Source organism: Fukomys damarensis, unplaced genomic scaffold (genome assembly GCF_012274545.1).
Source record: "Fukomys damarensis isolate Sample0158 unplaced genomic scaffold, DMR_v1.0_HiC HiC_scaffold_19, whole genome shotgun sequence".
Classification (NCBI taxonomy): Eukaryota; Metazoa; Chordata; class Mammalia; order Rodentia; family Bathyergidae; genus Fukomys; species Fukomys damarensis.
In genome coordinates, this window is record NW_022900931.1 from 37,057,377 (window position 1) to 37,077,771 (window position 20,395).

General features: G+C 35.2%; 1 protein-coding gene across 1 annotated transcript in view; it reads right to left on the reverse strand.

The window, feature by feature from the left end:
* Positions 1-6,304: 6,304 nt before the first annotated feature.
* Ccdc7 (coiled-coil domain containing 7) overlaps positions 6,305-20,395 on the reverse strand; it is a 35,679-nt gene continuing 21,588 nt past the window's right edge. Inside the window, exons 5-11 of the mRNA XM_010605551.1 lie at positions 20,239-20,259; positions 19,936-19,968; positions 15,983-16,149; positions 14,596-14,660; positions 13,329-13,385; positions 7,802-7,862; positions 6,305-6,341 (exon numbers count right to left, since the gene is read on the reverse strand). Coding sequence (XP_010603853.1) covers positions 6,305-6,341; positions 7,802-7,862; positions 13,329-13,385; positions 14,596-14,660; positions 15,983-16,149; positions 19,936-19,968; positions 20,239-20,259 — 441 coding nt within the window. The remainder of the gene's footprint in view (positions 6,342-7,801; positions 7,863-13,328; positions 13,386-14,595; positions 14,661-15,982; positions 16,150-19,935; positions 19,969-20,238; positions 20,260-20,395) is intronic.

A 20,395-nucleotide genomic window follows, 5' to 3' on the forward strand; every position in this document is an offset into this window, starting at 1 on the left:
GAGTATATCTTCAATATGTATCCATTTTCCTATGAATGAATCTATTTTCTCATTCTTTGTGGCTGAGTAATATTCCATTTTATAGAAAAACCGCATCTTCTTTATCCAGTTTCCAACGGATGGGCAAATGGGCTGTTTCCAAGATTTAGCTATTACAAACTGTGCCGCTATAAACATGGGTGCACATACTTCTCTGTGATATGATTCTTTTCGTTCTTTTGGAACCAGCAGAGGGATGGCTGGGTCAAATGGAACCTCCATTCCAAGCTCTTTGAGGTATCTCCATATCGATTTCCACAGTGTTTGCACCAGTCTGCACTCCCACCAACAATGGAGAAGGGTTCCTTTCTCCCCACATCCCCGCCAACATTTGTTATTGTGTGATTTCTTGATAGCAGCCATTCTTTGTGAGGTGAGGTGGAATCTCAGTGTTGTTTTCATCTGCATCTCTCGAATGATCAGTGATGTGGAACATTTATTCATATATTTACTTACTGCTTTTACTTCTTTGTCTGAGAAATGTCTGTTCATTTCGGATGCCCATTTTTGAATCGGGTCTTTATATTTGGAGGGGCTGATTGTTTTGAGTTCTTTATATATCCTTGATAATAGTCCTTTGTCTGAGGAACAGCTGGTAAAAAGTTTTTCCCACATTGTAGATTGTCTCTTAGCTCTGCTGATGGTTTCTTTTGAAGTACAGAAGCTTTTTAGTAAGATGAGATCTGCCTGGGCCATTTGAGGCCAGTAGCGGGGACCAGGAGGGCTAAACACATAAAGTGGATGTGTCAGAGAAATGTGTCCCTGATACACAGGGCAGAAAGATAGCTAATTTCCATGATACACCAAGAGCTCCTACAAATAAATAAGTTTAACAGTGAGATTAAAAAATGAAGAAAACAAGCCAGGTGTGGTGGCGCACACCTGTAATCCCAGCACTCAGGAGGCTGAGGCAGGAGTATTGCTGTGAGTTTGAGACCAGCCTGGGCTACATTGCGAGTTTCAGGTCAGTCTCGACTACATAGTGAGACCCTCTCTCAAAAAATAAATAAATAAAATTTTAAATAAATAAATAAATGTAAACAAGTTCAGTTCAACATTTCTTTTTTGTGATTAGAAACATCGCTTCTTGGCCTTTTGGCTACGATCAAGTGTAATTAGAAACAACTCAAATACCTACCTAGAGGAAATTGTCTAAAGGTAGGAAGGAAGAATGAAGAAAGAAATAGGTAACCTTAGGTGTATCATCAAATTTAAAAGTCCAAGATATCCTTGTTACTGCAAGAATGCATAAATATGAATAACAACTTCCAGTTTTTCTAGTAGATACGTAGTTTAGTAGATATGAGTTCACAATGAAATCTAGGGCTTTGCTGTGGGCTACTTGCCGTGGGTCACTCAGAGGAGAAGAACTCCTCAGGGTTTGCCCCCTTTTACTTTCTGTAGTGTACATTTCCATGATTTAAAATGTTTATAAAGCTCCTCACTGTTGGAGTTAACAATTAGGGAAATTAAGGGGGCACCATGGCATATTTTTTGAAAGGTTGATGATGTATAACATCCATATATATTTTTTAGAAGTATTTCTATTGATGAATTATTAATTTTAATTTTATGAATTGTATTACACTAAACAATGGGTACTAACCAGGAAAGTAAAATATCAATAAAATATTAAATCTTTAATATGCAATGAGTGTTTAGAATACACATCAACATATTCAATGTCAACCATTTCCTCACTTACAAAACTTCAAAACTAACATCAAAAATAAATTCCTATGCAAATTACACTGAAAATACAAACAAAAACCAACCACAGGGTCAGGGATTTAGCTCAGTGGTTCCACCGCCTGCCTTGCAAGCACAAGGACCCAAGTTCGATACCCGGTACCAAACACACACACACACACACACACACGCACAGAGAGAGAGAGAGAGAGAGAGAGAGAGAGAAATAATCTTTGCTTCAATTTATTACACCCAATGCTGTCTTCATACATGAAAACTGCTTGTTCCATACACAAGTTCCATGGACAGAAACATTTTGTTCTTCCTCTGTTGTAATTGACCTTTTAACAGTTCTAGTCCCAATCCCCCAAGAAAATTTCTCTGTGATATTTTGCGCTTGTTATTTTCTTTGTAAACGATGAAACTATTTATGCCAGACATGTTCAGCAGTGAGTAAAACACAATCATTGGCCAACACTTTTGTATTTCACGTGACACCATAGTCACTGCAGAGCTCATCAGCATCTATTCTGCCTTTGGTCAAGTTGTAAAAAAGTTGTCTCTGGTTTCCTTTGTGTTGAGGTATCTCTGTCAATCTTGCCATCATGGTATCATGTTGCACACCAACAGTACCATCTTGTTGTGTTGCCATGTACAAAGCCAATGCTATAGCTCTGTCAAATCCAAAGATTGTAATATACAGTTCTCTCTTCTGAACTTTCAATATTTCATTGGGAATTTCTGCTTTGCTCTTGCATATAGTTCCTGTGCTGATCAACTATCACTCTCTTAGTAAATGTGACATTAATGGGTAACTGGTGAATCAATGGTCAGTGGTCTCATTCTGATTAGCTTTGGAGATAGGAACAAGAAGTCTGTTTATAACGTCACTGGATTTATTGCTGCACACACACACACACACACACACACAAAACCCTGGTAGCTGAGTTCTAGGATAAATTTCTAAAATGAAAGTATAATATGTCTTGCATCTACAAGGGCATATATCTTTATCTGTATTTTGATGATTTATTTAGCAAATACTGCCTAAAGCTACAGCAATCATGAAATACTGCAAGCTGTTTATCAACAGTCAGTATTCAGACAGTGTATAAACTGCTTAACAGTTTGACACAAGCTCTCAAACAGTGAGCCGATAGTAGCCAGATTATTGGTTCACTCTCTCTGGGCTGGTGGTTTTGTCATCACACTGCAGGCAATTCTGAAGGAAACCAAATCTCCTCAGTGTCACTGTTATTCTACAAACCTCAAGCCCACACTCATCACTTCTCCATAAGTCTTTTACATTCCTACAGGAAGAGGGAAGAGGGAAGCCCCACCCTTAGTGTGGGTGGCACCAACCAAAAGGCTTGCAGTCAGGATGTAATAAAAGGGAGAGCACAAAGAAGGCTGCTTCCTGCCTGTCCTGCAATGGACTGTCTCTCTTCTGCCACACTCCTCTGCCTCAGAGCCAGCCAACTATAGACTGAAATCTCTACAAATGGAGAAGTAAAATAAACCTTTCCTCCATGAAATTGTGGGTCTCAGCTATTTTGTCTTGGCAATAAGTAATCAAGATAATAGCTTATTGTGTTTCTTTCATTTTTGCCTCATGTCCTTTTATATTCCTGTATTCTGACAGTGACTGCCCATTTCGTATTGTCATCATATCCCCTTAGGCTCCTTTGTGCAAAGACAGTTTCTCTATTTGATGACCTTGACAGTGTGGAGGAGCACTGGTCAGATACAGTATTTTATAGAATGACCCTTATTGGGGATATGTCCCATATTCTCTCATGATTACTCTTGAGTTTAGCGTTTTGGAGGCTGAGAATCATAAAAGTCAATTTTACTCATCACCAAGGGTTCATACCAGCAACATGATTTGTCCCTCTTAGTGCTGATCTCAGGCCCTGGCCAAGCAGTGAGTGTTGTCTGTTTTATCCACCAGTGCTACCGACCGTAGGGGAGCAAAGACTGGATTTCACGAGGAGAACAGGGATCTTCAGAAAGGTGGGAGCAGGTTCGGCGGCGACAGTCAGGAAGCACACAGCACTGAGTAGTGAAGGTAGTAGCTGCTGCAATTTTATTTCATATATACTAGTTTCAAGGGCACACCTCAAGAGTGATTTCAGTCACAGGCAGGCATGAGAAAGATAGACAATAGTACTGTAAAAGCTAAGACCACAAGGTCAAGGTGAGACCACACCTATATACAATCACAAAAGCTAAGACCACTAAGTCAAGGTAAGACCACACCTATACGCAGTCAGAAGAGGAAGTTTGTAAAACAAAGGCCTGGCTTCAGCATGTCACCTTCAGGATCACCTTCAGGACTTCACAGTCCGGGGCTCAGGGTCAGCACTTTGGCCGCCCGTCCTCTTGTGCCCCAACACCTCCCCATCTCTAGGAACATCTAATTGTTCCTGATCTTTCCTGGGCCCAGAATACAATTCTACAGATAATGAACAAAGAGTAAGAAAGACAAAATAGAGCAGAATTATAAATGAACCCAATGTCCCAAAACTGCAGGCAGAGAGGCCAGCTATTCTCTTCACGGCTGACTTCGCATGCGGTGTGTGCCAAGGACTTCCAGGAGGCTTAACCCCGTGGGGACGATACCTCGGGTCTGGTTTCTGCCAGGTGACTGGCATTGTCTCGCAGACTCCACTGGAGTGGTCGTGGCATTGGGACACTTAATTATTAAAGTAAATCTTAACTCACAAAATAATTGTTATTGTGAAGCTATTATTGGACTGATAGAGATTAAGAAACTAGAATTTGTAATGAATGCAACTATTCAGGGAACTGTAGGGTATTAGAGATTAGTATCTGAGAAATATTCCAGAGTGATAATAAAGTTTAGTGAAATGGAAAGAATGTACAAAAGCTTTCCAGCTCACACATTCACTGGAATCTCTTGAGTAAACACTAGATCTCTATTTCTGAGTATGTATAATGGAATTTCTAGAGTCCACTAAAAGCTCTGTAACAGTGTAATTTCAAAATTTAGAGTGCTATACTTACAGCCTCTAACACAGTTTGATCATTCTTAGCTATGAAAAACAGATAAAAATGTATTATAACTTAGCATTTATATTTTTATTTACACTACACATTTCTTGGTGAAGAGTTGCAAATAATAAAGTTTGGAGTACATTTTGATTACCATTCAAAACCCTAGTGCTCTCCCCAGAAATAATTATCTGATTGCTATTACTTTTCAGATTGTGTTCAATGTGCTTATATAATATAATATGTACCTACTCAATCTATAATCTGTATTAGCAGGTTCAATTTCTGCTTTGTTTTCTTTTCCTCACAAATAACATCTGTATATTGCTCCAACTTATGTTTTAATATGTTGAAGATCTATTTTTTATCAGTAAACAAAGATCATTTTTTATTTTTTTAAAAATCTTTTTATTATTTCATAGCACATGCTGGCAAAAGTCAAACAGTAAACATTTTAGATTCTATAGGCCTGACGGTCATTGCCAGGCACTAAGCAACTCTGCAAAAGTAGATGCAGATGACAGTTAAATGATGACTGAGGCTGTGTTCCCATAAAACTTCCTTTATGAAAAAAGCCTCAGACCAGATTTGACTCAAGGGCCAGTTTGCTAACTGTTCCATAATAGGGATAAAGTATATTTCTTCCTCAAATAATAGCTTTATTAAGATATAATCAATATACCATTCAATTCATTTTTAAAGGACACAATTAAGTGGATTTTAATATATTCACCAACTTGAGAAACCATTACCACCACCTAACCCAGAACATTTTAGTTAACAAAAAAATAACCCAATACCCATTAGTAGACATTCCCCATTCTTCCTTGCACTGGACCAGCTCAGTAAGTCAATGATCTACTTTGTCTCAACAAATTTAACTATTTTGGATAGTTCACTGAAACAGAAGGTAAAAGTTTTAAACTGATTCAGGACATCAAAGCAACTAACGGGTCCCATGAAAGCAGACTTCAGGAAGAACTGCTTCAGAAAGTGGCAAGAACGATGAGATATGTGTGTGTGAAGTGAGGAGAGTATTTTGAGGGGTAATAGTGATGTATCTTTTAATGTAAGAATTTTTTAAGGTTGAAATGTTCACTGTATATTTTGAGCACACTTCATGTTAGTACTATGTTCCTTTTACTTATGATAACATTATATAGATATAACACACTTTTTACTGATTTAGCAGCTTGTAGACATTTGGAATTTTTTTGGCTACTATGAATAATACTAATGTGAATATTCACATACAATTTTTTTGTGTGGATACAGTTTTTCATTTCTGTCAGATATAAGCCAAGGAACAGAACTCTTTTTTCCAGTACTGGGGATTGAACTCAGGACCTTGAGCTTGCCAGGCAGGTACACTGCCACTGAGCTAAATCCCCAGCCCCAGAAAAAGAACTTTTAAGTGTCCATTGATGAATGGACAAAGAAAATGTAATGTATACAATTAACTATTATTCAGCCTGAAGAAGGAAATCCTGTCATTTATGACAACATGGATGAACTTGGAGAACATTATTGTAAATGAAACATGCTAAGTCCACAAAGTCAATTAAAAGTTATTTACTTCATGATCTTGCTTATGGAATCTAAAAAGGACAAACAGAAACAGAGAGAAGAAAGGTAGTTAATATGGGAAGACAGGAAGAAGAGGAAGTTTTGGTTAAAAGTACAAAGTTTCATTTAGATGCAAGAATAATTTATAGAGATCTACTGTACAATATGCTAACTACAGTCAATGATGTAGTGTAAATCTTAAAATTGCTCAGTGAACAGATTTTTAAAGTTCTCACCATCAAAAACTATTAGAATGTGAAGCTGCTGAATATGGTATATAACTTGCTTTGGCCATTCTACAATGTATTCATATATGAAAATGTCCCATTATATACCATAAATATACATAATTTTGGCAATTACAAAATAAAAGAAAAATAATCAACATTTACTTTCAAAGGAAACATAAATTTACAAGTGAAAAGAATATGTATGAACTACATTTTGCATCATTACAATGTTTAGATTTTTAACTATAAAATGCACATAACATAATTTACCATCTTAACCATTTTAAGTGTACTCAGTACATTAAGTAGTACTCAGTACATTCACATTATTTTACAACTAATATCCAGCTCTCTTCATCATGTAAACCTGAAGCTCTGTATGCATGAAACAATAATTTCCAATTTACCCCTCCCTCTACCTCCTGGCAATCACTTTATGTCTCTATGAATTTGATTAGTGTAGGTACTTAATATAAGGGAAATCATACAGTGGTTTGTCTTTTGGGGGCTGTTTTATTTGACTTGTGATGTCTCCAAGTTTTACCACATTGTAGCATGTATCAATATTTCCTCTAAGACTAAATAATATCCTGCTGTGGATGTGGTACATACTATGTACGTTTTATTCATCCATTCAACTCTTCTTGGACATTTTGGTTGTTTCCGTCTTTTAGCTGTTGTGAATAATGCTGAATAAACTTGTGTGCAGATATCTCTTTGAGGCCCTGCTTTCAACTTTTTTGGGTATATACCCAGAAATAAAAATTTTAGATTATACAATATTTCTATTTTTAATTTTTGAGAAACAAACATACTGTTATTCTACAGCAAATAGTTCATATTCCGTTTTACACTTTGTATATTCATAATTCTACATGTAATCATAAAAATTGATGTAAGAACTCTACTTTTTTTTTTTTTGGTACCAGGGATCAAACTCAGGATCTTGAGCTTGTGAAGCAGGCAGTGGAACCACTGAGCTAAATCCCTGGCCTGTAATCTATAAATTTTTTGTTTGTTTGTTTGTTTGAGACAGGGTCTCACTATGTAGTTGTGACTGACCTGGAACTCACTCTGGAGCCCAGGCTAGTCTCAAACTCACAGCGATCCTCCTGCCTCAGCCTCCTGAGTGCTGGGATTACAGGTGTGCACCATCACGCCTGGCTTGTACTCTATAAATTTTTGACAGAGGCTTCATTTTGTTTGTGGCTTTGATATTTCCATTTTGTAATTAGAACAAAAGAGTTATTTTAAAAACTTACCTCTCCAATTCATTTGCCTGTTTTTCAAATATTTTCAACATTGCATTCAACTGATTAGTCACTGAATAAGAAGTTTCGAACATAAAAAATACAGAAATAAATTTAAAAGTAATAAAAATAACTGAAGCTGTAGCTCTATGCTAATGTAATTCGTTGCTATAAATGTGAAAACTAAACAAGCAAAAAAACAGACAAGAAGGCCACAGGAGTAGTACACAGTAACAAATTTATAAATGAGATGATTATAATCTGATTAAACACCCAATATGTGGATGTCACTATGTTATTCTGCATTCGCTAAATCCATAAAATAACTCAAAAAGAAGGTACCATCACCATTTTCAAATTAAGAAATTCAGGCTCAAAGAGTTTATTTAATTTGATCAAAACTATGCATCAAATAGGTGAAAAATTTTGACTTAGATTCAGGGTATGCGACTTATGATAGAAAGTGGTAGAGAACTTTGGTATTTTAAGAGAAAAACTGCTTTGGTTGCTGCTGCTACAGGCTATGGGAAAATAGGTAACCTGTTAAATTTTTCAACCACATTAAATGACCTAAGGAACCTTACATGATACTTAAAAAGGAAGCAACATAATTAGGATCTATAATAACCAATGAACTTACAAGTTAATAACAAAATTTTTGAATTGTGTACCATAAGTATCTGACAGAAGTCATTCAGTCAAGTCTTCTATTAAATAATGAGATACATACAAAAAATGTTAAGTAACATGGATGTTAAATTCCTACACAATAATTATATTTTTTCTGTTCCACATGCTAAAAATGAAGTTATAAAAAATACAATAAATGTTTAGGAGCTAAGAAGGAGCATATAAGTAAGCTAAGCCTTAAATATGAATAGAATTTAATTAGAAAGAAAGATGAAAGCCAAATGCCATAGGCAAAAGCAAAAATGTGCAACATATATCAAAGGAATCAAATCCATTGATATTTTAAGAAACCAAGTAAACCATGGATTTTGCTTTGAGAGACTGAGTACTCAAGAAGGATTTATATGGTATATTGGGAGAAGCCTACCTCAAAATAATTAAATTCAGGATTTATTATAGACATGAAAGAGTAATTTTTAACTTATCCACTAAAAAGTTATAATTTTCCAAACTAATTGGGAAATAAAACTGAATGTATTCACCATGTGTACTATGATAGTTTGAAGCACATACATTATGGAATGGTTAAATCTAATATATATATATTATATATATTAGATATATCTATTTTATATATATATATATTAGATTATATAAAATATAAAATCACTTCTCATAGTTATCATCTTGGTGGTGAAAACAATTAACATCTACTCTATCATTTCTCAAGAACATAATATAGTTTCATTAGCTCTGCTGGACAACACAGTCTCCTACACATATTCTTATGATCTTCAATTTTATATACTTTGACAACCATTAGTATCTCTCTAGTGGTCTCTCTCCACTCAGGCACTCAACCCCTGGTAATTGCCATTCTCCTCTATTTCTATGAAGTCAACTTTTTTAGACTCCACACAAATAACATCTTATGGTTTGTGCCTATGTTATTTCATTTAATATAATGTCCTCTAGGTTCATCAATGTTGTGCTCACTTCAGCAGCACATATACTAAAACAGGTTCATCCATGTTGTAACAAATGACAAAATTTCCTTGTTTTCACGAATACTATTTGTGTGTGTGTGTGTGTGTGTGTGTGTGTGTGTATCTCATTTTTTATCTTTTCATCTTATGATGGACATTTAGGTTGATTTCATATCCTGGCTACTGTCCTTAGTGACACAATAAACATGAGAGTGCAGATATTTCCTTAACATTGTGATTTCCTTTCTTTTGGATTTATACCTAGGTAGGAGTTTTCTGGATCATATGGTGGTTCTAATTGAAATTAAAAACAGTATTGTGTGTGTGTTTGTGCACATACACGAGAGAGAGAGAGAGAGAGAGAGACCTAGATATCAAAATCTCTCTCAAACCTAGAAGTTAACAAAGTAACTCAAATCATAAAGAACCTATCTGGAGGTGAAGAATACTGTAAACAAAATGAAAACTAGCATAGTGTATAAACAGCAGACTTGATCAAAGAGAAGAACCTGTGAATGCAAAAAGAAGTTATTTGAGGATATATACAGTCTAAGAAGAAAAAGAAAAAAAAATCAGTGAGGAAAGCCTGGAGGATTTATGGGTGAATCTTAACCTCTGACATGTACAGTTACAGTAAACAAAAACAGTCTAACTACTGGCCAGATAAACAAAATGGTCACATTAATGGTCCATTTCCCTTAAATCTTTTTATCATACCCATCATATATGTCTTTCAACAATAACACCAAAACCATTGTCTGAAGAGACAAAGCAAGCATGAGTACCAGATTTAGACATAGCCTAGATTTTTAAATTGTCAGACAGGAATTTAAAACACCTATGATTAACATTCTAAGTGACCTAAAGAAAAATTGGATAGCATGCAAGAATAGATGCATAATCATATTATTCAGTTTTTTTCGTTTTTATAACCAAAATGCCCCACATACACAACTGAAAGCAGAGAGGTATATTTGGCTAATGGTTTCAGTTCATGGTTGGCTGGCTGCAAGGCTGGCATGTCACGGTAAAAGGCCATGGTGGAGCAAAGCTACTTACCTCACGGTGGCAGAGAAGCAGAGCACAAGTGAAGAGTACCAGTGAGGAAAGAACAAGCGATCAGATATAGTCCCTAAAGTCAGACCCCCATAACCCACTCAGAAATACCCCAAAGTTTGCTTTACTAATCTGCTAGGCTTCTCTTAATTCAATCAAGTTGACAATTATGATTATATAATTAGAAGCAGGACAGGAAAGAGCAAGAAAATATTTTCAAAGTCATTAAAGAAAAAAAGGCAGTGAGTAACAGTTTACACAGCAAAGCTAGCCTGCAGAAATGGAGATAAACATTTCCTCTAAAAGACTAAACTGAGAGAGCTCACCATAATCAGATCTGCTTTACAAATAATGTTAAAGGCCATTCTTCAATCAGAAATGAAAGAACACCAAATAGTAATATGAATACATATGAAAATGCAAAACTTACTGGTAAAAAAATGTATAGAGCCAAAGTTAGAATATTCATAGTGGCATGAATATAACACTTATATTCATAAGACAATGATTAAAAGATAAAACTATTGAAAATAACCATAGCTATAAAAATTTACTACAAGATAATACAAAAAGATGATAACTGTGACACAAAAAACAAACTGCTGGATGGGGGGAACAAAATTGTAACAGCTTTTATAATCAGTGAAAGTAATGTTGTTAACACCTTATGATAGAGTTTCATAAGTACTACAAGTAAGAGTCATAGTAATCACAAAGCCAAAACCAAGAAAAGAGACAAAAGGTAATGGAGTCCAAGGGTACCACTTCAGAAAAACCAATAAATCACAAAGGAAACAAATGTGGAATTCAAACCACCTATAAAACAGATCGCCAAACCCCCAATTAATAGAATGGCTATAGTAAGAGTACAGATAACAGAACCATATACAGTTATCGATTAAAGCTTAATTAGAGAATGTATATTCTAAAAATCTGAAAAGGAAATTAAGAAAATAGTGTTCTTTAAACCAGTCTCAAAAAGAGAAAATAATGTCAGAATAAACTTAACCAAGAAGTTAAAAGAATCATTATGCTGAAATTTTCAAAACATTAAAGAAACAAAAGACAAATAGATTGAAATCAGAAAGATGAAAAAGTAGAAATCATCAGTCTTCATCTCCCTATTAAAAAAAACCATTGTCTAATGGTAGCTGTCTAGCTACCTACAATTATGAAAATAGTCTTATAGGCTGCATAGTGTCAACCTATAACAAGATATTGAAGCAAAGTATGGAGAACAGCCACACAAAAAGGATAGCTAGGGCGAACATAGTCTTTTCACATCAATAATTAACTTGAATGTAAATGGAATAAATGTTTTAATTCAAAGACATAGAAGGATTGAGTGCATAAAAACAATACAATATACTTTCTACAATAGACTCACAGAACTTTTAAAAACAGATGGAAAATGAGCCAAGGGAAATAAATATTTTATGCAAGCTATCATTCTATCTTAAAACACCTTAGATATTGGACAAAAATATGAGAAACAGCAGTATTCAGAAACTAGAAAACAGCAAGTGCAATCCAGAAAGAAAGCAAAGTCGGCCCTAATGACCTATAATTTACTGCCTGGAATTTTCAGTCCAGAGTGTAACAAAGAGGAACTTCAACAGAGAACCTTCTGGTCTTGAGTTCAAAGACAAAGTCAGTGTTTGGGAAGCCAAGGAAGCTAGAATTTATGGGACGTAGTATTAGAAAGAAGGTAATCACACAAGAGATGAAGGGAGGCAAAAGAAGAGAGAGGAAGGTGGGGAGAATTTCCTTATGTTATGGCTTGTACCTAGATGTCCCCCAAAGCCTAATATGCTCATAGGTGGGTCTTTTCAGAGCTGGCTGGATCTAGGGTGTAATACTGAGATTAAGGGTTTGTGATAACTAAATGGGTTTAGCATGGTTTTGAGTGTGGATAATGGGAGCCCTACCCTGAGTGTGAGTGGCACAATAGGCTTATAGCCTGGGCGAAATATAAAGGGAGAGAGGGAAGGCAGACTTGCTTTGCTGCCTTCTGCCTTCCTTGCAATGGAATGTGTCTGCTCTGTGATACTCCTCTTCCATGTCAACCTGCCTTGGCGCTAGCTGAGTATGGAATGAATCCTCTACAAACTGTGAGTGGAAATAAATCTTTCCTTGTTAACTCTGGGTATTGGGTATTTTGCCCCAGCATCAAGAAAAGAAAGTAAGATACTTAGATGTTCAGAGGGTTGCCCTGGATGCAGAGTGGCTTTCAGTATCCATTCCCTTTGACTCCACCTAGTTGGTCAGAGCTCCCCTGAATCAGAAGTCTCCACAGAACTTGGGAGGTTAAAGCTAAAGTTGAAGAAGAGAAGATATAACGGCAACTTTATCCAACCCAATCCTATTTAAAAATTTGAAACTGTATTCCATCATTTCAAGATTCTCTCCAATATTAAGACATGAACAAAGTAATTTTTCCTTTCTGTTAACAAGTAGCCAGAAATTTGTCAGAAGAGTTCTAGATGCTGTTTATATTTATAAACTGACAAGTACCCAGGGGCAGTAAGAGCATTAGTAGATTTGAGATGATATATAAACCCTAGTATAGAAATCTCCAAATTGTCTCTTAAATTTCTCACTGTGTTCGTCAATGTCCTGCCAATATTTCAGAAGCATGCTATAATTACAATGCAAAACCTCTGTTTCAAAACCGAGTCTAGGTTTGGTAACCTTCAGTCTTAAGTAGGCATCTGAAGTAGTGGTCGGAAAACCAGCTCAGCTCTATGGCTTCTAACTCCAGGGAATCTATGTTGTCACTCTACTCATTATTACTTTAAATTATAGAAATTAATGTGCTCACATAGATTATTATTAGCACAAAGGTGCTTAAGTGAAAGGAAACTTACGGGGTTCTGTTGCAGAAACATCCACAGATTCTTCAGTAGAGTGGGTTTTTAGGAATTCTGAAATAATTAAAGGTATATCTGATATTATAAATTGCAGGTAGCAATCACATGTACTAGTTGGGTTTAGATGCTATAGTTTTTAATAATTCATTCACAAGAAAGGACAAATAATAGCTAAAAATGCTGTGGATCCTTCTAGTCAGACAATAAGTGGTGATATCAAAAGGAATGCATGACACAAGGGATTATGAACTCATCACTTCCTCATCACGATGTCTCTCTTGTTATACTCATTTCTATTGACAGTGCCATCTTTATCTAATCTTTCACATTTGGTCAACTTTGCCAATTATATCAAGTAAGTATTTCTCAAACCCGTCCCTTTTGTTCTCTTTTACTAATATTCTCTCTTTCTCTGTCTGTCTCTCTCTCTCTGTCTGTCTGTCTCTCTCTCTCTCTCTCTCTCTCTCTCTCTCTCTATATATATATATATATATATATATATATATATATATATATATATATATATATATATATATATATATATATATATATATATATATATATATATATATATAATTCCTACTTACAGTACACAAATCTATTTCTACCATGTGGCCACAATATTTTCTCTAAAATTAAACCTGTAAAATTAAATACAAATTCCTTACAAAAAGTCTTCAGTGACTCCTTATTACACCCAATAAAAGTACAAGTGACTTAGCACAACACCCAGGCATTCTGTGACCAGGCCGTTCTAACTCATCCCTGTCCGTTAGCACGCACTCTAACACTAATGCGGTTGGTCTTTCTCTGCGCCATTCCACTTTTAGTATATTTGCTGCTGAAGTGAGCAAAAGGTGTCATTCTCTATTCTTGCTGTTTATTCATGCTATTATCATCTTGTTAAAATAACAAATATTATCTTCCTTCACTTAACTATATTCTGTTTATCCTTTCAGGCTGTATAAAATTTCCTAAAACACACATACTTCCATCATGTCTTACAATATATTAAAATGATTCATAATGTGTCTATGTCCTTCTAAAGTTTGAATTTCATGGGGGCAATGACAACATTGTACAGTCATTTTTATGTTCCTAGGATCTGGAACATCATGATACTTGTATTGAAATACAAGCTCACTATTAAATAACTTAAAATTTACTATGGTATAATTATAGCCATTTAAATTTAAACTTAATTTCAAAATGTTCATATATTTAGGAAGCCGTAGAAAGGCTAATGTGTATACAAGATTATCACCTTGAATTTTCTGCTTCACAGTTTCACAGCTGTCCACTTTTGTTGATGGCTTTTCTTCATCCCACCTGAATTTTTAATAGAGAAAATTTTAATATTTCAAATAATGAGTTCACATATCATAAGAACTACAATGGATAGTCTCTAGATCTATGAAGGTCACAAAATTAACATATTCTTTAACCTTTATTCATGGATACTAAGTGAAATTAACTAGTAAGAAGCATAAAATCCAAACCATGTAATTCTGTCTTCTATGAATGTAATTAACAACACCAACAACACTAACAAAAATGACAAAAATAAAATGGGTAGAAATATGACATTTCCTTTTCCTAATGTATTATTCAATTTGTTTTAGTAGTCATGATCCTAAGTCCTAGAAGGAGATTACCTGTTAAAACCCTATCTCATTCACTTACTTACTCTGTGACGCTGGGTAAGTTACTTAACCTCTCAGACCTTCAGTTTCTTTAGCTGTTAAAATTTAAGTATAATAGTATCTTTCTTATAAAGTGTTTGAGAGGCTCACACGTAAAGTTGCTAGAAAAACACTTAGCACACAACAAACACTTAGATGACAAGTATAAATATTATATCTGGTCTGAAACTATATTCATGCCTGATAAGTGGCCTGAGCCTCTGAAACACAATACAACCCAGTGGCAGCCAACCCAGGTTTATATTGTTTTCATTTAAATCTACTCATTCCACCTAGAGATACTAATAAATTAACTGCATGATAAATAATAGCCCCTTCCAATTAGGGGTACTTCATATTTTAACTCTATGACATAAAAGGGTTTATGTATGTTTAATGTAAAATAGTGGTGTTTGGAGTGAAATCTGTAAGTTGGTCATGTAATTTTAATGAAGGCATTCATAAGCAATGTAATACTTAAGTCTTAAGTAATTTCTGGTTTGTTACTGGGAGTCATGGAATCAGAGACTTTTATAAGTCAGATATTTGAAAATCAATAATGTCCCATAGAACTTTTAAATAACAAGCCCACGTGGCTATGAAATACTTGAAATGTGGCTAGTGTGACAAAAAAACTGACTTTTTTTTTGGTACTGGAGATCAAACTTGGGACCTTGAACTTGTGAGGCAGGTGGTGGAACCACTGGGCTAAATCCCCAGCCTACAAACTGACTTTCTTAATTGAACTGAATTAGAACGGGAATAACTATGTGTGTCTAGTGACTGTTCTATTGAATAATGCCATCTCAGACTATTTAACATTTCAAACAGAAACAAGGTGACTACACCTTCTGATTTGATTCAGGCGCTCTATATAAAGCAATATGTTACCCATTTTCTTACATTTATTATTACTTCTATGCCCCATCTTATCGTTTTTAATTCAATTAATTCTTATATTTCACTTACATTGATTTAGACATCATGGATTTGAAGGAGTATTTAGACCCGTCTTTGAAGAGATTTCTCAGTTTTTGGAGCTTTTGCATCAAGTTTACTATTTGTGCAATGTTTACCATGACAGTTTTATTAGGTGATGGAAGATCTTCTTCTAAAAGACTATGATCTTTACTTAACTAAAGTAATAAAATTAACCAGTTACTTTGGACATGCCCATTTTATCCCCATATCTCGAAGCAATTTCATTATTTCCTTCATCAAATCTGAGTAATATTTATATTATTCATCTCTACAGCTGTTGTGAATGCTAATATAATATTTTATAAATACACTTACATGGAAATTATCTATCAACAGAACTGTACCTCACTGAGGACTTTTATGTACCAAAAGTCGTATCAAATCATTCAATCTCTGACATACAAAAATTTTAAGCAAGATCAATAACAATAAACACAATCCAAAATATTTATAAAACAAATTCTAGTATTATGTGTTGCCAAAGTGAACACTATGAGACAAATTCTGAAATAACTACCTCAACTAAATTATAAGAGTATCTTTACTGTGATAAATTACAGAAAGATAATAGTTTACTCTCAAAGGCTATCTGACTTTTTTTTTTTTAATTCCAGAAGATGCATGTCTGTGGAGCTGGGATTCCTCAGGCTACATAGGGTAAACTTAGCCCCCCTTGCATGTCTTAAGACCTTTTGAATAGACTAAGCTAAAAAACCAATGTGCGGTGTGGAAAACTAATAAAAATAAGTAAAGAAAAAAGATGTCATGCCATAATTTGTGTTCCAGATAATCTATTTAAAGGAATTCAGTAAGAAATCACAATGAAAGAAACCTGGAAACAGCCAGTAGGTAGAGACATAAACAAGCAGAACAGTAATTGGGGGTGGCTAGGTAGAGTCAGGAAGTTTGACAGGGTAACCCCAAAGATCCACTCATGTAGAAACCTCTAATCTTTATGATGGGAAGGAAAGGTGGCAAAATGGAACTCAAAGTGTAGTCCTGTGACCTTGCAAAGAGACGTTCCAGCACTAGGGATTTAGAATATGAGCTTTATTTTTGTTATGATTCTCTGGAATGGGATTAAAATATAATAGCAGTTAGTAAATGCTGAGCAATGCACTGCAAGCCTGAGATTTTGTGTAAGGCAGATACAGAGAGGGATACAGAACTGGAGAAGGGAAGTAAAGAGTCCTATACAAACTATGGGCAGAAGCAAGATCCCAAAGAAGAGCCACCACTCACAAACTGAATATAAAAGTAATGTACCAATTAGACACAATTATCAATTTACTGCCAGTCAACTCAAAATTCTATTCTTGTTTTGGGATAGTGGAATATTTTTTCTCCACAGGTGGCATGATCCTGCCCTGTATCAGCAGAGGATCCTAGAGTAGAAAGGAGCGTTACTTCTCACCGCTGTCATCTCTCTGCTCACTGCTGGACTGTGCACAATACCCAGTAGAGCAGACCCCCAGCAAGGATCAAAGGTATCACGCCCACAGATGGTTTCCTGGCCAGGTCCATGCCATGGACAATTACTATGGGCAGCTTCTCCCAGAACTTTTCAGCAAAATACCCCACTGCAGAGCCTTTGTGGTCAGCTTTCCAACAAAATTTATAAGGATTTCCCTTAAAGATGTCTACAGAGGGTAGTTTCTGGTGTACCATACTCACAGGAAGCTTCTCAGGGAGTTTGAATTTCACCAGATGGCACCCATGAACTTCTCTGCCCCCAGTAATGACAGCTATGCTGTCTTCAGAATTTCCAGGCCTCAGCCTTGGGTTGGAAGGAAAGAAGATTGGGTTGTTCAGATTTGTTCCTCCCTGAAATGTTCTGCTTCCACCCTAGGCTAAAGACAGCTCCCTATATCTCTATTCCTGTAATAATTAAAATTGCCTACCCTTTAGTTGGTATTCCTTACTTTATGATAGTAAGTCTTTATCTTACACTTTCCCTAATCTAATCACTGTGTGGCTTTTGCCTCTGGATTAAAACATGACTGATACATTGTATTTCCCAGAGGAACTGAATTTTAACAGAAGTCCTTTACAGGAGAAAAGCTGATGATACAGAACTAAAAGTATGGAATAGATAGTAGGTTTTTTACCTCTAGGACTTCAACAAAAAGACCTATGTGGCACAGCTCTAACAGGACAACTCTGAAAAGGTCAGGACCATCCAGCATTTCAATGGTGCAGCTCACCGCATATCTTGATGGATTCAATATGTATCTCTATTAATACATCACAACCAGAGGCATTAATGGCACCAGCAGGTACTGACAATAGAATGTGCTACCAGTAAAACGATTATTGCCAAGACTGTCAAATGTTAGCATGGGTAAGAATCCTAAAGAAAGTCTATAAAACAGGCAGATTTCTAGCTCCCTTACATACATAAAAATTTGAATCCAGTCATACATATGTATAGTAAGTATTTTGTGTGACAGTTAAACACGATCTATTCACTACACTTTAAGAAATATCCTTCCAGGGGCTGGGGATTTAGCTCAGTGGTGCCGCTGCCCACCTTGAGGTCGCAAGTTCGATCCCTGGTACACATGGTACAAAAATAAGACAGACTCAGAAAGTCAAACATCACGTTTTCTCCTATATACCTAAAAATAAATAAATGAGTAAGTGGGCAAGTGAGTAATAGCAGGAAACCAAAGGATAGAACTTCGAAGATGGGGAAAGGGATGACGGTGAGAGGGGTATAATGGGCAATAAAGGACTTGAAAATGACCAAGATATGCTTTAATGCAGGTACCAAATTCCCAAAAGAAACCACACTGTTTTGTGTTAGTAACATGCACTAATGAAAAAATGAAACACTCCTTGAGAGATAGAAATAAATACACATAAGCAATGTAACTGATGCCATCAAGTTAAGAAAATTTTGAGACATAATTATGGATTTAAACATTTAAAAAACCTGGAACACCAGATGAAAAGTATGAACATGTAGTGAGGATTCCTCCTGCAGATGGTGCACGTGCAAATTAAGACTTCCTGTTTACTGGATGGGATGGTAACTGACACTAAGGTGTGAACAGTACATATAGAGATGAATGGACAATTTAGGAGGTAAAATCTAAAGGACTCATGGATAGACCATTAAGGATAGAGGGAAGTGACTTGTCAAGGTTGATTATCCTATTTCTGGTTTACCTAACTGGACAAATGGTACCAACATTCTCAAAGCATGGGAGTAGAAGAAGAGTACAAGTTCTTGGTTTTGGTCCATTGGGTTTGAGGTACAACAAATCTGGAGTCTACTGGGCCAACAATGGCAAGAGATGTGTTTTTAAATTGGTAGTATGAAGGTAATACTGGAATAACTGAGTGATATTACCTAAGGGGAAAGACAGGAGACAAGGAAAGACACAGGATGAAATCTTGCAGCAGGCCAACATTTTATGGCTGGTTAACCATTCCATCATATTAGTGGCATATATGAAGTCTTTTCCAAAATAGAATTAAAAATCCTTAAGGACAAGAGACCAGTAGTTCTCAAACTGGTAGTAAAGTACTTGCAAATCAAAGGACAAAAGAGTATCATTAAAATATATTAAACTCAGAGAAAATAAATACATAAATTTTATGTGTATACATATTTTATACATGATTTTTTTTAATATAGGAGGAATTTAAAATCAAATCTCTCATTACTCTTTTATGTGAATTAGGAAAAGAGAAATAGTTCAATTTACATTATTCAATTTTAGGAAATACATAGAAATATAAATATAGGAAATATATAGGAATAAATGAATAGAGTGTATAAATAACCCCAAAACATTGTTTTCTACCCACTAATTCCTCCTCCATCTAAAAAAATTACAGCTATTGCGAATTTTAAAAATTTTACCACATATACTTCAATTTCATTTTAAAATAATCAAATATATTAATTAGCAATTAAGAAGTATTACACTTACCTCCTCCATTTGATTGACCTGTCGCTGAAACCACTTTTTAAAAAAGAAACAAAAAAAGAGTTAATGACAAGTTGAATTTCTGCAGCAAAATACTTTTCATGTGCATGTGTGTCTGTGGACCTTCATCTGTCGAGCATGGGTAAGAATGGGGAGGATGCGACAGTAGACTGAGTATGAAGTGTTTAAGTATTTATGGCAGCACATGGGAGTTTTGTTTTAAATTCAGAACTTACAAACATCCTCATTTACATGTATTCCCCAATTAAGTTCTACCAAGTTTAAGCTACAACAGAGTAAACATACCTTAAACAGAGATTCCAAAATCTGGAAAATAAAGTTTTAATATCTTTAAATGTAAAATTATTTACAATGTGTATTATATTTAATTCAAGCCTTATTTTGAATCACAAAAGTACACTAGTGTCTAAATCTATAGTTCAAAATCATTATTTTCATATTT